General features: G+C 44.9%; 1 protein-coding gene across 4 annotated transcripts in view; it reads left to right on the top strand.

The window, feature by feature from the left end:
* Positions 1–25,859, top strand: part of LOC309553276 (protein Wiz-like) — a 178,058-nt gene that overhangs the window by 131,184 nt on the left and 21,015 nt on the right. For 3 of the 4 annotated variants that reach the window (XM_082254279.1, XM_082254280.1, XM_082254278.1), the window contains one exon: positions 24,742–25,095. The exons of the other annotated variant lie outside the window; for it this stretch is intronic. In XM_082254279.1, coding sequence (XP_082110405.1) covers positions 24,742–25,095 — 354 coding nt within the window. The remainder of the gene's footprint in view (positions 1–24,741; positions 25,096–25,859) is intronic. 4 annotated transcript variants of the gene reach the window in all.

Raw genomic sequence — 25,859 nt, 5'->3', positions numbered from 1 at the left:
ATTCAGGTGGGGAGGAGGAAGAGTCTTCCTCTACGGAGGCGCGGGAACGCGCTGCGGTGGATGCACTTATTAGCTCCATTAAGGAGACTTTAAATCTTGATGATGAGCCCTCCCTGTCAGGTAAGCGGGTTTCCTTCGGGTCCCGCAAAGCCCAGAAGTCGGGTCAGGTTTTCCCCTGCCCCGAGGTGTTTCACGAAACCATGAACGACCAATGGCGTTGCATCAAGCATATGCTGGCGGTGCCCAAGCTGTTTAAATGCCGTTATCCCTTTGCGGATCCTGTTGATAATCGTTGGACGGTGTCACCTAAGGTGGACCACACTGTTTCTAGACTAAATAAATCTACCTTGATGCCCGTGGAGGACTCCCCGGTGTTTAAGGATCCGGCGGATAGCTGTGTGGGGACGCTTCCCGCCACATATATTTGGTGGCTGGCTCCCTGCTCAAGCCTGTGTTCGCTTCGGTGATGGTTTCTCAAGCTGTCACAGAATGGTCCTGGGCGTTTAGGCGCACATTGGTGGCAGAGTCAGTATCTCCGGCTGCCCTGGACATGGTGGATCAAGTGACCCAGGCCATGATGCACCTGTGTGAAGTGGCCTTGGACGTGGCTCCCTGGGTTGCACGGCTGTCTGCGGTTGGGTTGCGATCTGCCGCATTATTTGGCTGAACAGCTGGTCGGCTGACCACGCTTCCAAGAAGACTGTGTCTGATGTCCCTTATGTGGGTAGTTGTCCTTTTGGGGACACTCTGGATTCGTTGTTCAAGGGGCTTACGGGGGGCAAGAGTACTCTTTTGCCCCGAGCCTCAAAGGGAAAATCGCCCCGTGCTAGGCGGGGCCCTTCTTATAAGGCTCATCAGAGGTCCTTTCGTGCCATTTAAGGCACAGGATAACGGGAAATCCTTCAAGACCTCAGGTGGTCACAAGAAGCCATGGTCAGGTTAGCCCTAGGCCGATCAGGCCGCCTCTTCCTGAAGGGATGCCCTCACCCATTTCAGGGGTGGGGGGACGTTTGCGTTGTTTCCAGGAACCCTGGTTGTCCCGAATTCAGGACAGGTGGGTTCACGAACTGATTAGTTCAGGGTACAAGATCGAGTTTCGATCTCGCCCCGCAGACAGGTTCTTTCCATCAAATCTCCATCTGACTCCCGATCGTTTCAAAGATCTCAAGGGGGCGTTTCAAGATCTTCTCGCCCAAGGATGTATTGTGCCAGTCCATTCACTGCTTCGCGGTGGCAGAGGAGCATTATCAGTTTGTGGCGTTGCCCTTCTGTCTCGCTTTGGCTCCCTGGGTCTTCACCAAGGTTTTGGCTACGGTGCTGGCTTTACTGCGTTTAAAGGGGATTGCTTCCTCGGTTATCTGGACGACCTCCTGTCATGGTCGAGCTTGTGTGCCACCTTGACGAACCATCTGTCGATCACGGTTCAGATGCTCAAGGAGTTCGGGTGGATCGTCACCTTCCAGAAGTCGGTTCTGACTCCTTCGGTTCACCTCCCGCACCTGGTGATGGTCCTGGACTCCGCTCAGGCGAAAGTCTTTTTTCCCGGAGGACAAACTCCGGACCCAGCAGGGCTAGATCAGGTCCCTCAGAAACAACGATCTCTCCTCTCTACGGGCCTGCATGCGGTCCCTGGGCCTTGGTGGTTTCAAATCGATCCCATTTGCTCAATTTGACACAAGAACTCTGCAAGCAGAGATTCTTGCCAAGGGGGCACCAAGAGTGCCCAGGCGGCCAAGGAAGTGGCCGAGATCCTCTCTTGGGCCGAGACGCACATTCCGGCGATTTTAGCCGTTCACATTCCAGGTGTGAAGAACTGGAAGGCGGACTATCTGAGTCGCCAGACCCTGGACCAGAGAGAATGGTCTCTGCATCCGGTGGTGTTTTACCTCCTGTGTGCCCGGTGGGGGACTCCGGATGTGGATCTGTTCACGTCCTGTCTCCACAAAAAGGTGGGAAGGTTCGTGGCCTAAACCCGCCATCCTCTGGCGGATGCCACGGACGCGTTGGTGGTGCCTTGGCACCGGTATCGGCTGATTTTATGCCTTCCCTCCGATTCAACTGTTATCCAGGTTCCCCCGCAGGTTGGCGTAGGAACGGCTGCACGTCATTCTGGTGGCCCCAGACTGGCCACGTCGGTTTTGGTACGCAGACATCGTGCAGATGGTCATCGAGCCTCCCTGGCGGCTTCTGCTGAGAGACGATCTTTTGTCTCAAGGGCCGATTTTTCCATCCTGTTTTACAATCTCTGGCTTTGACGGTGTGGCTGTTGAAAGCCAAGTCTTGAGAGACAAGGGTATCTCGAATGCTGTCATTCCTACCTTATTGAAGGCTAGGAAAGCTACCTCTAGGAAAATGTATCATCGCACCTGGAAAGTGTATATTGCCTGGTGAGAGTCACAAGGGTTTCATCCCCGCTCCTTTTTGAAGGGAGCAGGAAGGTGTGGATCAGCGCTTGGTGCTGGGCACGGTCGTGGGTCAGTTGTCAGCCTTTCCCGGTTTTCTTCCAGCGTCCCTTGGCGACTAATTCCTTGTTTCGTACCTTTACTCAAGGGGTGCGTCATCTTGCTCCTCCGCCGAAGGCTCCTTTGCTTCCGTAGGGACTGACTTTGGTTTTTTGTCCATTTTTCTTACAACGGCCTCCCTTTGAGGACATCAGAGAACCAGCTCTGCCTGTGTTGTCCCAGGAAGTTGCTTTTCTGGTGGCTGTCACCTCTGTTTGCAGATTGTCGGTATTGGTGACTCGGTCTTGCCGGTCGCTTTCTTTTTTAGTTTTCTAGGAATAACGTGGTCCGGCGACCCACTCAGTCTTTTCTTCCTGCGATGGTGTCTGCTTTCCACCTTATCGTTGTTTCTTCCGTTGCTTCCGCCTTGGACGAAGCCCAAGCGTCCCAAGGACTTTGTCCTGTGTTCCTTGCATGTGGTCCGGGCGATCAGGTTTTTGCCTGTCTGCCACGGAGTCTTTTGGGAAGTCTGATTACCTGTTTGTCCTTCCGAGGGTCCTCGGAAGCGTTCGGCTGCGTCCACTGCAGTTTCTTCCGGTTTGGATAGGACAGACTTTTTTTTTGGGCCTCTTCACTATAGGCTCCGGTGCCTCCTTTTCCTGTGAGGGCACGTTCTACTAGAGCCATCATTGCCTCTTGGTCTTTCCGCCATCAGGCTTCCTGCGGCTAAGGTGTGCGTAGCGGCGACATGGTCGTTTGTGCGCCCTTTCACAAAATTCTACTGACTTGATGTACTGGCATCCTAGGATGCTTCCTTTGGCCGCAAAGTTTTGTGCGTGGCAGTTGTTTTGCAGAGATGTGTTTTTCTGTCTCTTCTTGGGGTGTATTTGTCCAGGGTTGGCTCCTGTTGAGCTTTTGTTGCCCTGTTGGCTCAGTTTTTTCACTCTGGCCTGGTTGCACGTTGCCTTTTCTTTGGTTGCGTCTTCCCACCCCTCACACTTGCACTGCTTTGGGACATCCCACTCGTGAAGGCTTACTGAACGGGCAGCGACTGCCAGAGGATGTAAGAGAAAATAGAATTTTTGTAAGAACTTACCGTAAAATAATTTTCTCGGAGTCCTCTGACAGTCTCCGCCCCCACCCCTCTTCTTTTTGGGGTTGATAGTCTTCATGTATTGCTTGCTACAAAACTGAAGAGAAGCTCCTAGTGACTGATGGGTAATAGCTGAGGAACACCCCCCTAGAGGTGTGTTATGTGTAAAGGCTTTTGTTTAACCTTTTCACTGCCTAGCCTGCTCCTGCAGAGAGGCGCATTACCCACTCGTGAAGGCTAACTGAACTGGCGGCAACTGTCAGAGGACTCAGAGAAAATAATTTTTTGGTAAGTTCTTACAAAAATTCTATTACTTTTTTATAAATTTAATAACTTTTGAGTATAGGTCTCCTTTATATACCTCTGCTTTGTCAAATAGTGACTTTGCATGTATTTTACGTATCTGGGGTTACATATCTGCAGCTGTACATAAAAATAAGTGGCAGAAGACATAGCATGTTAATGAACTGTCATGAAAGGACCAGTAAATCTATATGAACTCACAGTATTGTCTATAAATGCCTATGTATAGTAAAGCTGAACTCCAGGCAAGCTACTAAATACATAAATGAAATACATGAGAGCAAGCTGTTTTACCTGTAAAAAGAATTTGCATTTTTGTCCTTCCATTCCCATGATTTACACAGCTCTGCCCCACAGCACAACCCTGTCTAGGACAGGAGGGAACCTGATCTTTTTCTGCTGCAGTTTCACTTCCAGATCCTTGTCCTGTGACAGGACAGAAGCAGTATCTCTGCCACTCTGTGCTCCTCCATCAGTAAGCCCCTGCAGCACACATGCTTGGCTCCGTGCTTGGTTCTACCTCTCTTGCCCCCTCTCTGAGCTGTACTTACACTGCTTTCTTACAAAATAAATAAAGACTAATTATGCATAATGAGTACAGAGTTGCATTACATTGTGTCTTTTATATTTGCCTAGAATTCAGCTTTAACTAAGATAACTGAAACGCTGGACCAATTGCAAAACAAGCAAACTATTTTTTTACAGGGCAAATAGCTTTTTTTTGGTAGAGTTTAGTAATTTATAGTGTAGATTTGGTGACCACTCCATTTTTGCTCTAAAAAAAACACTTCTGTGTTATAACATTATATTTTGTAACTGGCCATATCAGGATGAATAGAGGCTGATTGTGTTTTTTTGGCAATGAGCTTGTGCAGGAAGTTTTCTCTAAATCAGATATTTATCTTCTTCTTAGTTCTGATAAGATTTGGCTCCATATAAATCCAGCAGTCAATTAAATGGCTCTTATTAAACCCACTTCTAAAGTAGGTCTACTGGACTTTCATGCTTTGCTTGTTTGGAGTACTGTTTTTGGTTTGTGCATGTATTGTGTATATGGAAATTTGTGATTCACATGATTATCTCTAGGCACTCCACTGGTCTAATGTGTTCATACTAATCCTTTCCTTTCTTCAACTAATAACTGCATTGCTTGTCTAAACAATTAAAAAAAAAAAAAAAATTTCTTGAAGGGCTGGACTTGGTACCTTCTACCCCAGCTCTACCATCATGCTATATCAATCGTTTTAAGTCTCTGAAATCTTTTCAGGTGATATTTTTTTGGTACTCTCTCTGAAATCTTGGCAGAGTAAGTGGAATAGCAGGATGTGGTGTGTTTGCTTTAGGAGGCCGATGTATGAAACTTATGCTAACAAAATAATTTCCTTTTGCAACCAGTCAGAGACCATGTTCAATTTTCAACTGTGCACTACAGTAATGGCAATTGGAAGTTAAATATTTTATAGGTAACCCAATATTCTTTTAAACACCCTTTTCATATATAAGGGCCTATACACATTTTTCTTGGCAGTAGCCTTTGTTCAAAGTGGAATAAAATTGAATGTCCTAGGAAGGAACTGGACTTAGACTGCTTATGATGTGAAAAGTAAATTTGAATTGGACATCCTACATGTTTTCCTTTTGCAAGGAAAATCAAACAGAAAATGTACTTGACCACTTTGCGGGTCTGGAAGAGTGTTATTTTAGTACGAAGGTAATATCATATTATGCTAGTATACATTCCATTCTAGCACATTATGAAAGACTTACCTTGAAACAGAGCCCTCCAGCGGCGCTCTGTCACAGCTGATAGGACTTCCATCTTCACCCAGCCCTCCTTCTGGGTTTGTGGGCTCCAGCTGTTTGAATGGCTGATCCCTGATTATGTCACTCCCACATATGCACACCAGAGTTTCGGCCGTGGCACAGTATGCCGTTCCTTCAGAGTGCCTGTGTTCTAAAATTTCCTCGGACCCATGAAAAAATCGGACCTCGTCACTTCCGGTGGTCCCACGTCATGAAACAGCTGATGGAGTCTCAAGTGCGCATGCGCACAAGACATTATCTTGGTTTGGTAAAATTATAACACATAGCGGGCAGCTGACTGAGAGAAGGCGGGGCTGAGGTGGGACGGAAGACACCGCCGCGTCATCTGCAGAGCTGAATAGAGGAGGCGGGACGGAGGTGCGGCCGTAATAGATGCATTTTGTATTTCTATAGTACAAAATAAGAAATACTAAATGTAATGAAATCCTAAGGATAAATAATACGATAATTACTAAAGATAATAAAACAGAAGGAGTCGCTTAAGCCCTGCATCTATTACGGCCGCACCTCTGCCCGCCTCCTCTATTCAGCTCTGCAGATGTGCCTCCGTCCCTGTAATGTTTCAGTGAAGCGGCTGTGTCCTCCGTCGCACCCCAGCCTCAATCTCAGCCGTCGCACCTCAGCCTCCTCTCAATCGGCTGTCCGCTCTCTGTTATAATTTTGCCAAACCGCGAAAAATTTCTTCTGCGCATGCGCACGGACGACTCCCATCAGCTGTTTTGTGATGCTCTGTCCACCGGAAGTGACGAGGTCCGATTTTTTCACGGGTCCAACAAAATTTTACAACACCTGCGCCGGTGACATCCCCAGCTATCAAACAGATATCTCCTAAACTGTGCAAGTCTAGAAGATATTTATTTTACCTACAGGAAAGCTTTGTTCTAAGCCTACCTGCAGGTAAAAATCACAAAGCGAAGTTTGATATTGCTTTAGGTATAGACAATACCTGTTAATCTTGCCAGAAATGTAGCGTTCTTGTGACTTCCCATTAGCTAAATCAAAAACCTCAAAGCTGTTTACAGAAAACGTACAACTCCCCTGCCCCCATATAATGGAGATGAATAGAAAACAATCTCTTCTGCAAATTTTTAAAGACAAAAAAAAAAATAATTGCAGTCACAACATCTAAGGACTTTTTTTTTTTTTTTTTGGTGTTTTTTTTAATAAGGATTCACGGATGCCATTTTTTTAAAACACGGAGTACAAGTACCGATACTTTCTCGCCGATACCAATTACCGATACCTATTGCAGAGAGGTGGGTAAAGGGGTGGTAATAATAGTAAATAAAATAATAATTATAATAATACTTAAGTGAAAATAAACAAAAAAAAATAGGTGTGTGAACTCCTTTGGAATGTCCAGGGCTGAGATCAGGAGGCTGCAGTAAGGTATGAGGTAGAGATTTATGTGAGTGGAGAGCAGAGATCAAAATAGAAGGGATAAAGTGAATGGGGAGATGGGCAGGAAGATCGGTCCAAGGAGCATCTAACTTATTGCAGGATTGTGCTGCGAAAGATGTGCAGACAGAAGGGGGGGGGGGAATGAAGTGGGGTGAAAAGATCCAAGCAAAGTTATGCTGGTCATACACTAGCCGAAATATCGGGCAAACTCATCTTCGAAAAACGAAAAATCGGCCGTGAGAGCAGACGATTGTGCCATCATGTAATGACCGAATTTCGAATGATAAATCGTTCAGTGGACATAAATTAATTCAGTTTGTCACATATACCTAGTGCAAACAGGTCGGCCCAGAAACACATTAACCTTTCAATTTATAGTTCGGCCGGCAGATTTTCAAAACTGTTCCTTTGATTTTTCGGCTCTGAAAAGTTGAAAACGAGCATTAGAGTAACTTATCTGAAACAAACACTGGGAAGGAGAGCGAGTGGATGCAGTAAGCAGGAGAGATAACCCACAGTTGAAGCAGCTGGAACAGAGCAGTAGGAGAATGACAGCCACTTCTGTCTTAACCCTCTACAGCTGGCGGGAGAGAAAGAAGGCAGGGCAGGCACCCGGCAGAGCTAGTTGGAGGGAAAAGAGAAGACGGGGAAGGCAGCAGAAACCTCATTGGTTGTTAAGGACCCAGCGGCTCCGCTTCTTAACAACAGATAATTGCTCGCATTCTTTTGCATACATTTCAGCTGTCGGTAGGGAAATCCCACTGACTAATTAAAGAACTGAACCTGAAGGTATCGGTTTTTAGTATAGGTGCATTTGCACGAGCACCGATACTCATGCAAATTCAGCAATATAACTGTTTCAGACCTGAAAAGCGGTTTATGAGTGCACCTTACAATTAATCATTCATTTTGTATTAGATTTGCATATTTAAAAGTAGGAATGGATAAATAAAGACACCACTAAAGCTGAATTCCAAGTATGGTTTGTATTGCATAGTTACAGATCCAGCTTGGCACACCTTTCATTCATTGCGAAAAATGCAAGGCATTTTAAAAATTGCGTCCGTGCCAAGCAAGTTACCACCTGTGTTCACTATACGGCACAGGAGCCAGGAGATCTTGACAATCACTGTAGTAGAAGTTACTACAATGATATCCAGCTTCTGCAGGGATCCCACAGGTATGGCATATGCAAACTTACATTAGTCCAAGTTGGACCAATGTAACTATGCAAACAAATTCATACCTGGAATTCACATTTAAGGAGTAGATCAATTATAGGACTAAAGAGATATCTTCCTCCCTTTATATTTTATAACTATACATTTTGAAAATTGTCTATATTTTGTCCAGTCCTTTCTAGCAAATCTAGCATGTGGCGACCTACTAATAAAGGTTCTGTTGAATGGAGAAATTCTTCAGCAAGATCATAGTAAATTATCATTGTTGTTAGTGCATATACTGGAGATGCACGAACATTTCGGCGGTTGAAGCATATTGGCAGAAAATTGATTTTTCTCTATCTTCCATCGACAGATGCAGCCTCATCTTCATGAGCTGAGTGGGTTATGCTGCCACCTGCAGAAGTAGTCTAGGCAGTACGTTAGTACAAAGCTTTTAAAATATACACGCCCACGTGGCTGTCCCCCCAGGCATAACCCCCACTGCCACAGCCCAGCACATCAGTTTGTTTCTGCCTAGAAAAGGAGTAGGAACTAGGTTTCCTGCTGGGACTCTGTTCTCAGTTTTTTATTTCTTTTGAGTATATTTTCCTTTTTATTTCTCTTTACTCACTTGCTAGCTAGTATTCAGGGAAGTATTTTCCTGGTGATCTACAAGAGACGATGCCGGCTGCGGCTTCGCACTGGATAATCTAGAACCTTATGTCCCCCCAGTCTGGCCTACGAGCGTGAGCAGGTTATAGTTCCGACCTAGGCCTAGCCATGACGGTCCCCCTTTTCCGGTGGGGGATGAGCCTGCAAAGGGAATGCCTTGCCGGGACGCGACGACCTAGAGCGCCCCGAGTCGCAGCATACCCCTCGGCTGGCAGCACCCCCACTTCGAGTGGGAGGAAGTCTGCCCGGAGCGGAGCCCACCTAGCCCATTGAATGGTGAGCAAATGTACCCCCTTTGCCCATGCTGGCCTTGGAGAGATGTGGGCCCTCTCCTGGGGATAATGGGATTTGTGCCTCCCAAAAGATCACCCTGGCCTGCCCCGTGCCCGATCTGTGTGTCCTTTACTTCCCTGTCCCTGTGGTGGCTGTGTGTCTGGAGTGCTCTGAAGGTAGGGGGACATGGTACCTTGGGCTATTTGGTCCCTGTTGTGGTTCCTGAGGCCTTCATGTGTCAGTCCCTAGCTGCATGGTTTACCGTCGGCGCCGCCATCTTAAGTGTGGGCACTGTGATTTTTTTTTTTCCTCATAGACCTGTAATGGACAGCCATTTTCCCAGTACCTTCCTATTGTTTTGTATGGGCATCCATCTTTGTGTAGCCCTGGTGCTATGCTCAGCAGTGTAACCTTATTCAGGCGACATCACTTCCTGTGCAGTCATTTCCTGCTGCTTAGCCGAGGTCACTTTCTGCCTTTCTCTCCATGCTGTGGAAGATCCAGGAGGTCGGTTTGTCTGAGGTGGTACAGTACTTGGGGTCCCTGCGGGCATATCTTTGCACTTTCTGCTGTCAGTTTGGTTTACAGGTGTTCCCTGCAGATCGTGGCAACCGCGTGGTCTTAAAGCGACAGTACATAATTTTTTGAAAATTGCATTATGGAGTCCCAAACTGTGAAATCACCTTCAGACCCACTCGGTGCGACTCCCGGACAGTCCGAATCACAGTCGCTGGCCGCGATTTTAGCAGCACTGGAAAGCCTGGCGACTACAGTGGATTTAGTCATGAAAAAGGATGATACTTGAAAATGGCCCCTGCCTTCTCCTTCTATGGAGGTGTCCTCTGATTCAGAGGCTGATGGGGTCGCCCCGGACGCCCCCCTACCTGAGGGGTCCCTGTCCTCGCAGTCAGATGGTGAAGAGGACCTGTCCTCAGCTGCAGCGCGAGAACGCACCTTAGGGCAAAGTGTGTCCAATCCTGGACCTCAAGGCTCTGAACCCCTTTGTGCGGGTGCAGAAGTTTCGAATGGAGTCCATTCAGTCGATGGTGGCATCTTTGAATCAGGGGGATTTTCTGGCTTCCATCGATCTCAAAGATGCGTTTCTCCACGTCCCCATATTCGAGGGACATCAGCGATTTCTCAGCTTTGCGGTGGCAGAGGAGCACTTTCAATTTGTGGCGTTACCCTTTGGTCTCGCCTCAGCTCCCAGAGTTTTTACCAAGGTCCTTGCCTCCGTGCTGGCTTTGTTACGTCGGTGAGGTATCTCCATTGTGGGATATCTGGACAATCTCCTGTTGCGAGCAGTCTCCCATTTGGATCCGTGCATGTCACTTATCTGGGGCTGATCCTCGACTCTGCTCTGGCAAGGGTCTTCCCTAATTTGGACAAGCTTCAGAAGTTGCAAAGGGCGGTCCTGTTGCTGATGGAGGCCGATCAGTCATCCTGGCAGGCTTGCGTGAGGGCCCTGGGTCTGATGGTCTCGACCTTCAAAGTGGTCCCGTTTGCTCAGGCTGATACGAGACAGTTGTAGAAAGAGATTCTGTCAAAATGGAACCGAGATCCTTGGTCACTGGACCAGAAGATTTGGTTGAGTCATCTCACAAAGTCGGCTCTCTTGGTAGCTCCAGTCACCTGTCCTGTGCCAAGGCAAGTCCTTCCTGGCGGTGTTTTGGATAGTGGTCACCACAGACACCAGCCGGTCAGGCTGGGGTGGAGTGCTAGGGAAGTCCTGTGCCCAGGGGACTTGGGCAACGGAAGATCTTCCTTGCTGATCAATATTCGGGAGCTGAGAGAGCGATCAAGCTCTGCCTGCTTCCCTGGACGAGTCGGTTAGAGTCCAGTCAGACAATGCCACGGCCGTGGCTTACATCAATCATCAAGGTGGCGCCCTGGCAGCCAAGGAGGTGGCCGAGATTCTAGTGTGGGCGGAACACAATGTTCTGGCTCTTTCTGCAGTCCACATCCCGGGTGTAGAGTATTGGCAGGTGGACTATCTGAGTCATCAGGTGTTGGATCAGGGGGAGTGGTCCCTGCATCCGGAGGTGTTTCACCTCCTGTGTGTCCGGTGGGGGACTCTGGAGGTAGACCTGTTTTACGTCTCGCCTCAACAGGAAAGTTTAGAGGTTTGTGGCCAGGTCTCGGGATCCTCTGGCCAATGCCACAGACACTCTGGTGGCTCCTTGGAGTCAGTATCGCCTGATATATGCCTTCCCTCCGCTATTTCTCCTGCCAAGGTTTCTTCGCAGGGTGACGATGGAAGGTATTCCGGTCGTTCTGATGGCACCAGACTGGCCTCGGTGGTCTTGGTACGCAGAGCTGGTAAAAATGGTTGTGGATCCTCAATGGCGTCTTCCCATGCGGGAAGACCTACTATCTCAAGAACCCGATCTTCCATCCTGCTTTACGGTCGCTGGTCTTAATGACTTGGCTGTTGAAAGCAAGGTGTTGAGGGATAGAGGTCTCTCTGATTCTGTGATTCCTACCCTTTTTAAGTCGATATCTAGGAAGATCTATCATCGTACATTGAAATCGTATATTTCATGGTGTGATCGCTGCAGCTGCACCCTCGCTTGTTCTCTATAGCTAGGGTTTTGGCCTTTTTAACAAAAAGGGTTTGAGCAGCGCTTGGCGTTGGGCACTATCAAGGGCCAGGTGTCGGCCTTGGCTATTTACTTCCAACGTCCGTTGGCTACTAATAGTTTGATTCACACTTTCATTCAGGGGGTGCGTCATCTGGCTCCTCCATGCAGATCCCTGTTACTGCCGTGTGATCTTAATTCGGTTTTGTCTGTTCTTCAAAAGCCTCCTTTTGAAAATATTAGGGAGATTTCTCTGCTTTCTTTGTCACAGAAGGTTGCCTTCCTAGGGGCTATCACTTCTGCTCGCAGAGTCTCTGAGTTGGCGGCGCTGTCCTGTCATTCACATTATTTGGTGGTCCTCTGACCTAATCCGTCTTTTCTTCCTAAGGTGGTGTCGGATATTCACCTGACTGAAGACATTGTGTTGCCTTCCTTATGTCCTCAGCCTAAACATCCCAAAGAAGTTGCCTTGCACTCTCTGATTGTGGTTTGGGTGATAAGGGTTTATCTGACGGTTACTGAGTCCTTCAGGAAGTCGGACTCTCTTTGTCCTTTGAGACATTCCTCGCAAAGGTTTGGCTGCGTCCGCTGCTACCATTTCGAGATGGATCAGGCAGACGGTTGTTCAGGCTTGTTCACTCAAGGGTCTCAGGGTACTCCTTTACCTGTGAAGGTGCATTCTACTAGAGCGCTGAGTGCCTCTTGGGCTTTTCACCACCAGGCCTCTGTTATACAAGTTTGTAAGGCAGCGATTTGGTCGTCTGTGCACACCTTTGCCAAATTTTACAAGATGGATTAGTTGGCCTCTTCGGATGCCTCTTTTGGCCGCAAGGTTTTGCAGGCTGCTGTTTCATAAGGGAATGTTTTTTTTATTATTCTCTTAGGGGTCTTTTGCCCAGGTGAGCTCCTGTTGTTTGGTTGAGCTCCATGTTGCCCGGTTGGCTAGGTTCAGCCTCTTGGAGTTGACGTTACTGTCTGGTTGCATTTTTCCCACCCCTCATGCCTGTACTGCTTTGAGACCTCCCACTCCGCTCATGAAGATTAGGCTGCGTCTGTCGATGAACGATAGAGAAAATACGATTTTTGTAAGATCTTACCATAAAATCTTTTTCTCTGATGTCCATCGACAGAAACAGCACCCGCCCCTCTGATTGGGGATGGTTCTTTTGTCTTCACTGCTTGCAACTAAACTGATGTGCTGGGCTGTGGCAGGGGGGGTTATGCCTGGAGGGACAGCCCCGTGGGCTTGTATATGTTAAGAGCTTTATACTAAAGTACTGCCTAGACTACTCCTGCAGGTGGCAGCATAACCCACTCGGCTCATGAAAATGAGGCTGCGTCTGTCGATGGACATCAGAGAAAAAGATTTTACGATAAGATCTTACAAAAATCTTTATTGGCATTTTGCCAATTAGATAAAAAGGTGCCAATACTGGTGCCAAAAACACACGCGGTTTTGTCACGTTTTACTATGCTTATGATTTGTTTTTCATAGACCATGTGACTTAAAGACCACATCATAAACGTAACACTGGTGCATTATTGATGCATTATTGCTAATTTTTTAAACACTTGCCGACCGCCGCAAGTACATATATACTGCGGCGGTCAGCCCCGTGCAGGCAAAGTGAAGTATGGGTACGTCACTCGCCTGCGAGCCAATAGGGGGCGAGCACGCGCCACCGGTCACTCGCAATCGTCCGTTACAGAGGGATAAAGGCAGGCGGCTAATGTAAACAAAGCCGCCTGTCATTCTCCCTTGTGTAAGTGCAGAGATCATACGGTCCTGCTATGTAGGATCGTATATCTCTGTAGTTACACAACAAGCCACATCTCTTCACAGTTAGAAGCAGGCCCCTAGGGACACACTTAACCCCTCCTTCTCCAATGAAGTTAACCCTTTCCCTGCCAGTGTAATTTTTACAGTAACATTGCATATGTATAGCACTGATTACTATAGTAATGTCACTGGTACCCCCAAACGTGTCAAAAATGTCAATCAAGGGTCCGATCTGTCCGCCGCAATCTCGCAGTCCCGCAAAAAAAACCGCAGATCACCGCCATTACTCGTTTAAAAAAAAAAAAAACAATAAAAATGGCAAAAATCTTTCCCTTAGTTAGTAAACGCAATAACTTTTGCGCAAACCAAGCTTATAAGCAAATAAGCTTATTGCGATTTTTTTTTTTTTTTACCCAACATATGTAACAGAAAACTAATTGGCCTAAAATGTTAAAAAATTTAGATTTTTACATTTTTTTTTTGGGGGGGGGGGGGGGGGGTTTCATATAAAAAAAATTTGAAAAATATTGTTATTTTTGCAAAATATTCGCTCTTTTTTTGTTTATAGCGCATGATCAAAAAAAATCGCACAGGTGATCAAATACCACCAAAAGAAAGCTCTGTTTGTGGGGAAAAAAAGGACTTCAAATTAGTTTAGGTACAGCGTCGCACGACCGCGCAATTGTCCGTTAAAGTCACGCAGTGCAGAATCACAAAATAGGGCCTGGTCAGGAAGGGGGTAAAATCTTCCGGGGCTTAAGTGGTTAATGCATTTCAACGGGAGGTGAGTTTTTTTTTTTTTTTTTTTTAAACTGACCAGAGATGCAGCAAGCAGTATTTTTAACACCAACGGAAGCGCAACGGACCAGTGTGAAGACATGCATAGAATTTAAAGGGATACATATTTCTTGGGCTCTTCTTCCGCGAAAGGTGCCAGTAATGGCCGGCAAAAAATTCATATTCATTTAAATTTAAGATATTAATAAAAAGTTTAATTTAATTCAACTATACCGTATATAAAAATATATACAGTATTTTTTTTTTTTAACACTGTAGATTTTGGCTAATTTTGGTTTCGGTACAAAAATTTCCATTTGGTGCACCTCTAGCACATGCTTGAGATTAGCCATGATAACTTGCCAGCAGGGAAGCAGTTTTGGAATTAATATTTAATAATTCAACAGCTAAATTTGGTCTATTTAAAGACTGACTGATACTTTAGTGATTTCTATGGCTGTTAGGGACTAATGGTGTGAGATGTCCAACAAAACTCCTACTGTAGTTATGACAGACTTCCACAGGAATTACAAAATCAAGTGATTCAGCCTGTTGTTACCCACCCAATATTAAAATTTTGGTGGAGTTGTCCTTCAAACAACAGGGGGAGAGAGGCAGATACGTATAAAGAAATTATTTTTCTAGTTAGCTGGAAGCTGTGGTTCTCATGAGCCTTTCAGATGGTGGATGTAGCGTGAAGGCATTCTTTTTCTGATTTTCCAAAAATAATGATTTAAAACTGGAAATCATACACCCTCTACATGTCAGTTTTGCCTTGCATGGCCTTCCTAGATCATCTGGCTGTGCTTTTCTCACTGCATTTCTTCCCTTATGCGCTTGCACGCAGTTTTGCTTCTTCATCAATTTAGTATGGTCCTTTGCACTATGCTCCAGTATGTACACAGTTGTTTACAGATGCAGGAAGAATAGGAATTTAGAGCGAACCTGTCATTTTGCTTAAAAAAAAAAAGTCCTGCCTAATCTTGGGTACAACAAGGTATCTTTATTAGCCATCTCTCTGAATTGCTTTCATCTCGTTACTGTAGCCCTAAATTTAGGTCCTGCCTAGCTGCTATCCTCCTGTCCACTAAGGGCACTTCAGTGGCTATTAGGGACGCTCTTACTCAGTGAAGGATTTTCGAGGCATAGCATAGCCCAGAACTTAGATCAGTCATGTCTCTAGTAACAAAGTGAAAACAAAATTTGGAGCGCAGATGACCGGTTTATAGCTAATAAAGTTCTTTGCATGCAACTGTAGTACCTCCACTTACGCAGGATTTTTAATACGTTAAGAATGACTGACAGGTTTACTTTAATCTTTGTTACTTATTGATCAGTAATTTCAACATTATAAGGGTTTGTGTATATGGTTGCAGCGGCAGAGTTACCACATGGTTGCATTGACTTGCTGTTGCAGCTCTACATTTTGCTGATTAAGGATTTCTACAGTGACTGCATGTTATATTACAACTGTGACCAGTGAGAAAAGCATGAGTTCAGTTAAGCAGTGAAAACTAAAGGCCTTGTTGATGAGTGTTTATCTGCCGCAAAACTGCTTCAATCCCAAAACAAATCTTATGGGAATGCAAATGCGGATGAAGCAGGTTCAATGCGCTTGCAGTGAATTCTCAAATTGATGTCAAAAGCAAGCTGCATTTGCCCATCGACACGAGCTTCAACTGCTCCACACCCACTTTAACCTTTCCACTGTGGCCTATGTAATTATTGCATTAGTGGCTGGGCCAGCATGTAGACTGACCACAGACTGCTATAGCAGCTGAGTGTTTGCTTACATTTTTACTCCTGACTGCTGGCAATCTTGTTGAAAGGATTCAGTAATGTGTCGATGGTTCTGATCGTGAACGTGTTGAACAGTCACCACTTTTATATATTATCAGCTGTTTTCATGCATGTATATGTTTTTTTCTCATCCTTTGAGGGACACGGGAAGACTCTGCCCTTGGGGGTTATACTGCTACCTACGGGAGATTTGGACACTGGCAAACAAAAACTGTGGGTCCTTCAATCGAGACTCTTCTCTACTTCGCTGCTGGATTTTGGATGACAGCTATCCAGCACAATTTTCCTCAGCCTGACTTTTGGAGTATTGCTGGACTGGAGGTTGAGGGGGTGGAGCCTGTAGGTGACCTGCAGGCACTAGGTTACACATGGAATGCTTTCCAGGCTGCATTTTGGTAAAAGCTGTGGAGTGCTTTTCAAGTCAAAAGCTGCTGGCGTTGTTTCAGCAGATGCCCTATATTTGAGGCATCCCCTAAAATGTTACTAAACCTACAACAGTTGAATCAGTATGCATATGCAGTAAAGCACTACTGTAATACTCTCTGTGGAACCTAAGAGGTAATTATCTGCTTTGTGTAAAAAGGCTGTTTGATCATGTCTTCTCTGATCCTCCTGTTTTTCCACAGGCATCAATCTCTAGATAGAACAGAACCTTTTAAATCACTCTACACATGCCCAGTTTGGTGTGTGTATTGCTAGAAAGTTTTTTTTTTTTTGTTTTTTTTTTCGGGAGGGTACTTGTGATCAGCACAGGGCCAATCAGCACTGTCCAGACAGAGGTGCAGGAGTCATGCAGCCTCATAGGACAGTCAGAGAAGAATGAAAACTCCTCCTACAAGCTTTAACCAGTGCTCAGCTGGACACTGATAGAAGTCACAAGACTGCTATATACTGCTGATGAGAAAAGGTATTTAGCAGTTTATAATTACTTATATACTGTGTATTGTGGGAGACCAGATATGGTGAATGCAGGGTCCTGGATTTATTAACACTTTAAGTGGATTAGTGGATCAGCGCCAAGCATCGGTGGCTGCCTCGTTTGTTCCAGTTTTTGGGTGTCAATATTTACTGTTACCGCAGTTTTTGCCACAAAAGGGGTTAAAAAAAGCTATGGGATTGAGCACTGAAGTCTTTTGCGGAGTGGAGTGCCACACACTCGCTTTCCTTCCTCCCATACAGTGTTGAGAAAGCTTAGCCATGCTGCTGCTCCTGCTTGCAAAAAGCCTGATCTGAGAGCTGTTTCTGTTGCCTGTCTACAGTCCTGCTGTACCAGGTGCCTCTAGCTCACATTCTACTAATGGCTTCCTTGTGGACAGCCTTACCAGAAGTGTTACCAGAAGAGTTCAAGCTGTTATAGCTGCAAAGGGTGGGCCAACTCAAAATTTAACCCTATAGACTAAGACTGGGATGCCATTAAAGTTCATGTGTGTAAAGGCAGGCTTCCCAATACTTTTGGTAATATATTGTATTTTTTAATGGAGATTAAAAGATCCTGATAAATTGTTTGCCCCTAAGTGCTTTGTCAGTTTGGTGAACAGTTTGTATAGAAGTGATCTATTCCCCACTGTGAATCCAGCAGTGTTTCACTCTAAAATGGAGCTTACTTATTTTGGTAGATATAGCACCTGTCTTTATGAACTCAACATATAAGTGGTTGGAAGTACTTTATAGAGTTCTTGCTGGCAGGTCTTGCTCCCCAACAGAAGCTGGATGTGACCTTACTATGCCAAAACTATGTCTGACTAGTCAAAATTCCTTAAAATTTAACTGCTGCTGTAGTTGAGTCCTCACTTATACAGATGGTACTCATTGAGCAGATGTCTGTAGCATTACATTCCAGCTGTGACTGTTTGCTACAAACCTCCCTCACACGTATGTGTGGATGGTGACAAGAGCACCCATCTTCCTCAAAGTCTTTTCCCTATCTAACTGTTAAGAAATGTTCCTTTCGTTTATCCACTCCCTTGACCTCTGGAATCCGCAAAGCTTGACTCCTTGTCAGCCCATAAGTTTTGTCATGCAAAGTCTGCCATATCCCCAGATAATCCTTTCTCTGCATGAAGGTGCACCCCCACTTTCCAGGCTGGGGGAACGTTTATTAACCTTTGCAAACGCTTAAACAGCTTGCATCTCAGATGCTTGGGTGCAGGAGGTAATATCCAAGGGCTTTCAATTGGAGTTTTGCTTCCTGTTCCCTCCTCACTTACTTACAGCCTGCCTGTATCACCGCACAGATTAGCAGATCTCTATCAAGTCCTTCCGGGTCTTCTGCACCAATATGTCATTGTCCTAATTCGGGTGGCAGAACAATTCCAGGGATCTTTCTCCGTTCTGTTTGCTGTCTCCAAGTCCAAAGTGGGCATTTGTCTCATTCTCGATCTTAAAACTCTGAATATCTTTATTTGGGTCCGAAAATTCTGCATGGAATCTTCCAAATCTGTCATTACCACCATTCTCCAGGGAGATGTTCAGATCTCTGTGGACATCATATGTATGCATTTATATGTCCCCATCATTCCAGTGCATCAGTGATTCATATGCTTTACTGAAGAATCACTACACTACCAGTTTATGGCCCTGTCTTTCAGCCTCCTATCTGCACATCATATATAGACCAAGGTGCTGGCCCCAGTACTAGCCCCGCTTGGCAACCATATTGTCGGGTACTTTCACAACCTCCTGTTGAGGGAACTTTTGGCGTGGGTTCTGTTGGGAGAACATGATGTTGAGTGTCCTGATGTTACAGCGATTCAGCTAGATTCTGAACCTTCAGAAAGCATTGCTGCAACCAACTCATCGTTTGAAGTATCTGGGTCTAGTCCTTTACATACTGTATCTCATCCAAAGTGCTCCCTTCACAGGAGAAGCTTTAGACATTCTGATCTCAGATTCAAACTCTCTAGTCCAGGAGCCATCTGACTTTCTGCTTTTGCATAAAAGTCCTTAATCTGATGGTAGTTTACTTTAATTTCGCCAATTTCAATCCAGACATCTACAACACAACATTCTGTTATCTTGGCACATGTTGATGTTGTTTCTGTACAGATACACCACCAAGATATAGGTTGTTCTGTCTTTTAAAGGATCTTCAGAATGGATGCCGGACTGTCAAACTGTGAAGGAGTCCTTGGCACCCTGTCAGTGTAGGCAACTTGGTCACCTTAGAAGTTTTATCTCCCAATCAACACCCTGGAATTAGGGCAATTTGGCTGTGTCTGCAGTGATGGATCACCGTTATTGTAAGGTCAACAGATCCGGATGTAGTCATACAATGCCACAGCAGTGATTTGGTATGGACCCCAAGTCTCACTCTGGCATAAGAGGTAGATCGGTTCCTGTCCTGAGGAGAACTTCACGTTCCAACCTTGTCCGTTGTGTACAATAAAGACTTAAACAGTTGATGTATGTCCTCTTCCGCGTTCTTTGAGGACCCTTCCTCTGGTCATCCAGTGGGAATTGTCCACATCAGGGAGTTTGCGATGTGGACACCTGGAAGAAGAACCCATCCAGGAAGTAAATAGAAAAAAGGAGCCTGCGCTGGATGATCACGTGACTCTGGCTTAAGGTAAGTGAAAACAGAGATTTGGCAAGTATTTAGAGAAAGAGAGATAGAAGAGGATTACTTTTATCTATAATAAGTACTTATATCTAAAGGAATCTTACAGAATAATTACCATATATCAAATACAGAATTATTACACTACTATCTTAGCTGGGGCTCATTACAGAGAGAGCTTAACTACTGCTTCAATAACAATATACACAAGACCCCACTCACAGCAGGACACACCCACATCGACATATCTACTCAGGTTTCCTCACAACCCCCTTAAGGGTCCTTTGTTCAGTGTTCAATTTTCATACACGTCTCCCATACTTGCTTACATCCTGCAGCAAACGGCATCATTGAAGTGAAGGCAGGTTTTTTGACCAAGGTCACTTTTTGGGTTACAGTCTGCCCTTTGACCCCCCTCTGTGATGGGCAACAAGGAGAATTTATCAAAATCAGAACTGCAAGACATCTTGAGAGTTAGTATTTTCCCGGAAACTGTAATGTACGTTCTTTCTGGGGCAGATACCACTTTCATAAATCACTGCAGGGTGTTCTATGTGAAGTCTTATCCAGGAGGTGGTGTTTTTTTTTTTTTTATAAACATCCTGCTGGCTAAACCTGCTCCACTGGTCTTAAGGTGTGTTCAGCAGTGACAAAATATTGCCCCTTGAGAACTAAAATAACCTCATTGTCTAATTAGTCAACTGTCCAGAAATGTAAAAAAACTGTTTGGCAACTGTGCTGATATATGAAAATGTTGCACACTCCAACAGGGCAATGCCAGATTTAGACCTGGCCTCCAAGTTCAAATACAAACTGGACAGATTTGACCCCCAGTTAAAGGGGTCCTCAGAAACAGGGGCTGCTTACGTAGCTGTCTGGAATTAATAGATCCTGATCTAGGCATTTCCTTCACAGGATTGATTTGGTAACCGTTCCTGTGATCCCCATTGTCCTGGACTGGCCCAGAAGATGTAGTACTCCGACCCAGTAAGACCTTTGGCAGTTACCTTGCAAGCCATCGCCAGATTGTCATGATGTTCTGTCCTTCTGCCAGAATACAATGTCCCCTGGGGGGTTTCCTCCACCCACCTTGCCTATTTAAATGGAGGCGTCTGAATGACTGAATGAAAAAACACAATTCATTTATCGCCAGCTTAATGGCATGCCTGTTTAATCCCAGGTTCTGAGGGAAAGGGGCATCTCTTGAGTCTGTGATACTAAAAGCTAGGAAGTCTAATTCCCACAAGGTCCATCATCAGACATGGAAGGCATACTTCACTTGGTGTGACTCTCTAGGGTTCGACTCCTGGAGTTTCTCAATCCTCTCCTTGCTGCAGGTGGGGCTGTGACAACATTTGGCTCTCAACACTGTCAAAGGTCAGGTTTCTGCCTTGTCTGTACTGTTTCAGAAGTCACAGGCCTATTACTCTTTGGGTTAAACCTTTGTACGTGGGGTCTGTGATGTAGCTCCCTGTCAGTTTCCCTTTGACTCCGTGGAGTTTGAATCTGGTTCTCTGTGCTTAAGAATCTGCAGTTTAAACCCATCAGTGACATTTCTATCTCTACTGTCACCAACCAGGTAGTTTTCCTTGCAGCCATCACTTCTGTTAGTGTCTCAACTGGCATCCTTATCCTGCAATATGGTTTTGCATAGGGGCAAGGTGGTGTTGGGGCCCAGGATTTCCTTCTTTCCTATGGTAGTTTATGCCTTTGACTTAACCTGGGAATTCATTCATTAATTCTTCTGTCTCCCTGGCTCCTGTTTAGTAAAATGCGATTTCTCTCCTTTGGATGTGGTTGGGGCTTTGACAGTCTCTTTGCCACTGCTTCTTTCAGGAAAACTGATTGACTTTTTGTCATCCTAGATATACCCAGTGAGGGTGTAAGGGCTTTTCGTTCCACTATCTCTAGTTGGACAGACAGACCACCATCATTCAGGTTTATGGTCTCAAGGATTGGGTTCCACTCTTTCCTGTCAAGATGAACTCTGTAAATGTGTCTTTGGCTTTTCAGCATCAAGGAAATGTTTCCCTATTGCCACTGCCACCTAGTCTTTTTTGTTTTACATGTTATCTTCCATTCTTCCAGGTAGATGGTTTGGCTTCATCTGTTTTTCTTTTTCATGAGCCTGTTAGAGTTGGCTGAAGTTAGCCACACCTAAGTTATGCATGTGCACATCCCAAAGGTTAAAGTCTTCAATTCTCCCTCAATGGACGGGAAAAAACGTAATTTTCCTATTTACTGGTAAATCTTTTTCTTATAGTTTATTGAAGGACACAGGTCCCACCCCTTAGTGTTTTTGAATATAATCTCAGTACTGCTTTGCTTGAAAATAGAGCCATGCTGGTAGTAGAAGGTGTTATTCTGGGCTTGCCTACAATTTTTTTGTTTGTCAGTGCCCAGTCCTCCTACAGGTGACCGTATAACTCAAAGGGTTAAGACTTTCTGTGTTCTTCAGTGGACACCAAAGGTTTTACAGTGGGTTTTCAAAAATCTTATTTTTTCCTAATGTTTTGTATAGCTAACATACTGTGTATGTATATCTGCTTAGTAGTTCATTGACTTAAAGTCTGAACTTTTTTTTGTGAGTTTTCTGTAATGTACAAGGTACCCCATGGGGTACACATAATACCGATCAAAAGCTTGTTGTGTTAACACTTTGGTCTGAACATTTTGATAAATTTCCCTCAACGTTTTTATTGAGGAGATGGAAATACTCTCCACATTCAATTGCAGAAACCTTGTGATGCCTACTCTAGTCATTTTAAGATTTTGGTTATGCAAAATGGATGACCGGTTCACTTTAAGAGATTGTACACAGTGTCTTCCAAGTATCAGTCCAGAAATATTACTGAACTGAATGGTAATTTCACACATGCATCTAAGCAAAATGTGTCCACATAATCCAGAAAGCCCATCAGCAAACACCACTCTACAAGTGATTGATAGTAGTGGATGGCTGGAAGGAGTGTGGCATGTAAGTGACACTGGCTCTACATTAGTTTAGTATACTACACTGTGTACAAGGCCTCCTCTTGAAGAATATTTAAAAAAATAAAAAGACCTAATATGGCATGGCAAGTGATCAAAAATTTGGGGTTCTCTTGCTTCCCACTGAGAGGGTAAGCTTTTATTCCAGGTTTGCTACCAAACAGACTACCAAGTGAAAGATACAGAGGACCAGGAAGTAACTGGTTTCAGTCCCCCTTTGCCTTTTATCATTATCCACTTGCTGACCATGGCTTTTCTGGAACTTTTTGTTTACAAGTTTAAATTATGTTTTTTTTTTTTTTTTTTTTATTGCTAGAAAACTACTTAGAACTCCCAAACATTTTATATATTTTTTTTTAGCAGAGACCCTGGAATGAAATGGCCATCGTTGCAATATTTTATGTCACACTGTATTTGCGCAGTGGTCTTTCAAACGTATTATTTTTTATTTTGTTTGGGAAAAAAACACTTTAATGAAAAAAAATAAATAGTTACCCTAATTTTTTTGTATAATGTGAAAGATGATGTTACGCTGAGTAAATAGATACCCAACGTGTCATGCTTTAAAATTGTGCACACTCGTGGAATGACGACAAACTATGTTGCCTAAAAATCTTCATAGGCAACGCTTTAAACATTTTTACAGGCTATCTGTTTAGAGTTACAGAGGAGGTCAAGTGCTAGAATTATAACTCTCACTCCAACGATCACGGTGATATCTCACTTGTGTGGTTTGAAGGCCATTTACATATGCAGGCACGACTTGCGTATGCGTTCGCTTCTGCGTGCGAGCACAAAGGGATGGGGCTTTAAATGTTTATTTTGTGTTTTTTTTTTTTTTTTTTTTACACTGTCCCTTTTACTTTTATTCTATCAGTTTTATTCTTATTGCAAGGAATGTAAACATCTTTGTAATAGAAATAAGCATGACAGGTCCTCTTTTTTGACCCCAGGTCTCTCAATTACCTTTAAAAGCAAAAAAAAAAATGTATTTATGCCCGAGAACCAGAAATGATGTTAAAGGTCGCCCCAGTCCTCCAAAGGCATAGAGCCGAGTGGGGGCTATCTTGCCCTCACTTGACTTCCTGCCTAGTCATCGGCTACATCGGATCGCTGCCAGGTGTACTCACGGCTCCGGTAAACCCGGAAACATCCATGAAGTGGCGGGGGGGAGTTGGGGGTGGCTATCTTGCCCTCACTTTACTTCCTGCCTAGCCGTCGGCCACATCGCATCGCTTCCAGGTTTACTCATGGCTCCTGTAAACCTGGGAACAACCAGGAAGTGGCAAGGGGGGTTTGCACCTCTAAAAGTGATCCCGCTGCAAATGCGCCACTGGGATCACTTTTATCAGATGCCGAATCACCCACAGAAAAAAAACATCAATGTAATGAAATATATATACTGTGGGCGGACGGTAAGTAGTTATATAACATTGCGATACCCAAACATTTTTTAATTTTAATGCATTTTATGCATTACATATTACTTGTTTTCCCTCCCCCATCCCTAAACACCAACTTTCCTCCTCTCACGATCCAGCACTGTCCTAACCTGCAGCACTGCTCTCCCCTCTTTCTGGTCTCTGGGAGACATAGGCAGCAACAGGAGCCGTAGGCACAGTCAAACTCCTGTGAGAGGGGGCGAGGTCTGTGGACACACACAGCCCAGATCAGGAATGTGCCCCCTCAGCACACGCCTTGCTGAGTGGGCACCCACAGGAAGGAAGAGTAGAGAATGACAGTAGGGGAATTCCTGCACCGAGCAGGTAAGTATACCAACATAATTTTTATTTTATTTAAAAAAATAGCCTATACAATCACTTTCAAGTTTGGAGGGTTCTTTTTAAAGATTATACATTTTAATTGCTACATCTGAATGGCTACAATGCATAGCAAATTGTTTTTCATGTGCATGTCCAGACACATTAATGTGTATGGAAATATGCAGTCACTGTAGAAATTGAATAGTTCACCATGCAGTCAGTCCTATGTGCTAACTGCACACTGTCTACACCCTCCCTCGTTTTATAAAAGCAGAGAAGTTAGAAATCTAAAGACAGCAATTGTGTTTGTCATCCACTCCTCCAGCCCCGAGTTCGGAAGTAGTCCGCTGCGAGTTCTGCGGCGAGTTCTTTGAAAACAGAAAGGGCCTGTCAAGCCACGCACGCTCCCACCTGCGCCAGATGGGCGTCACAGAGTGGCATGTCAACGGGTCACCCATCGACACCCTGCGGGAGATCTTGGCCAGTGGGACCTGTCCCAGAACAGGCACCAGAATCGGAGGCCCCAGCTCGGAGAAGCTACTCTCACATCATCCTCCCGCTTCCCCATCCGGGTCCCACCCGTACAGTGGGTTGGCTCCGGCAATGCAACACAAGCCTCCTCGGCTTCCTACCTACTCGGCCAGTGAGTGGCCATCCGAGCTCTCACCTTTAAACTTGTGTAAGTGGGCCTCTGACCCGCAGCTCTTCATATGCTTGCTCATTCTTTTCATTGCTTCCCATCTTGTCTGTTTCATTCATATTTTTAATTTAGACCACTCCTGGCTTTCCCAAATAACCCCTTCATCATTAAGAATCCAGGGTGTGACTTGGCATCAGCAGTGGGTTGGTGAGATTGTGTATGCTTGTCTTTTAGGCTTTAGTGCTGTAATGCAATTTCTTAGGTGAAAAACCCATTTTGCTGTGTAATCTTTGAGCAGAAATGCTTCCTCTAAAGCTTTACTTTAGCCTATTTCATGTTTCATTAGCCTACTTGTTTGGTCAGAAATTTCCATTACATTTTTAAAAAACAAAGGTGTCTTAGTGCTTGTCTTTACAAGCTGTTTAACATTAAATGTGTGCTTGCCACAAAATGCACAAAGGTAAAGCAAGCTGTTAAATCACCTTTGGAGGATATTATAAGTCTGTACTTAAAAGAAAACTGTCCCAGGCAAAACATGGATGTTGCCATTGTTGATCTTCCGATGTTAACTCTGTGGCAATTCAGTCATTACCCTAGGACAGTGTTTGTGAACCTTGTCACCCCAGATGTTTTGGAACTAAATTTCCCATGATGCTCATGCACTCTGCAGTGTAGTTGAGCATCATGGGAAATGTAGTTCCAAAACATCTGGGGTACCAAGGTTCCCCAACACTGCCCTAGGACAACTATGCATATAAGGATTCTGATTCTCTAAGGCCAACAATGGCAGGCTCCTTTTTTTG

This window comes from Pelophylax lessonae, assembly GCF_965119305.1.
Source record: "Pelophylax lessonae genome assembly, chromosome: 4".
NCBI classification, from domain to species: Eukaryota; Metazoa; Chordata; class Amphibia; order Anura; family Ranidae; genus Pelophylax; species Pelophylax lessonae.
The sequence above is the reverse complement of the archived record's forward strand: the minus strand, read 5'-3'. Positions and strand labels throughout refer to the sequence as shown.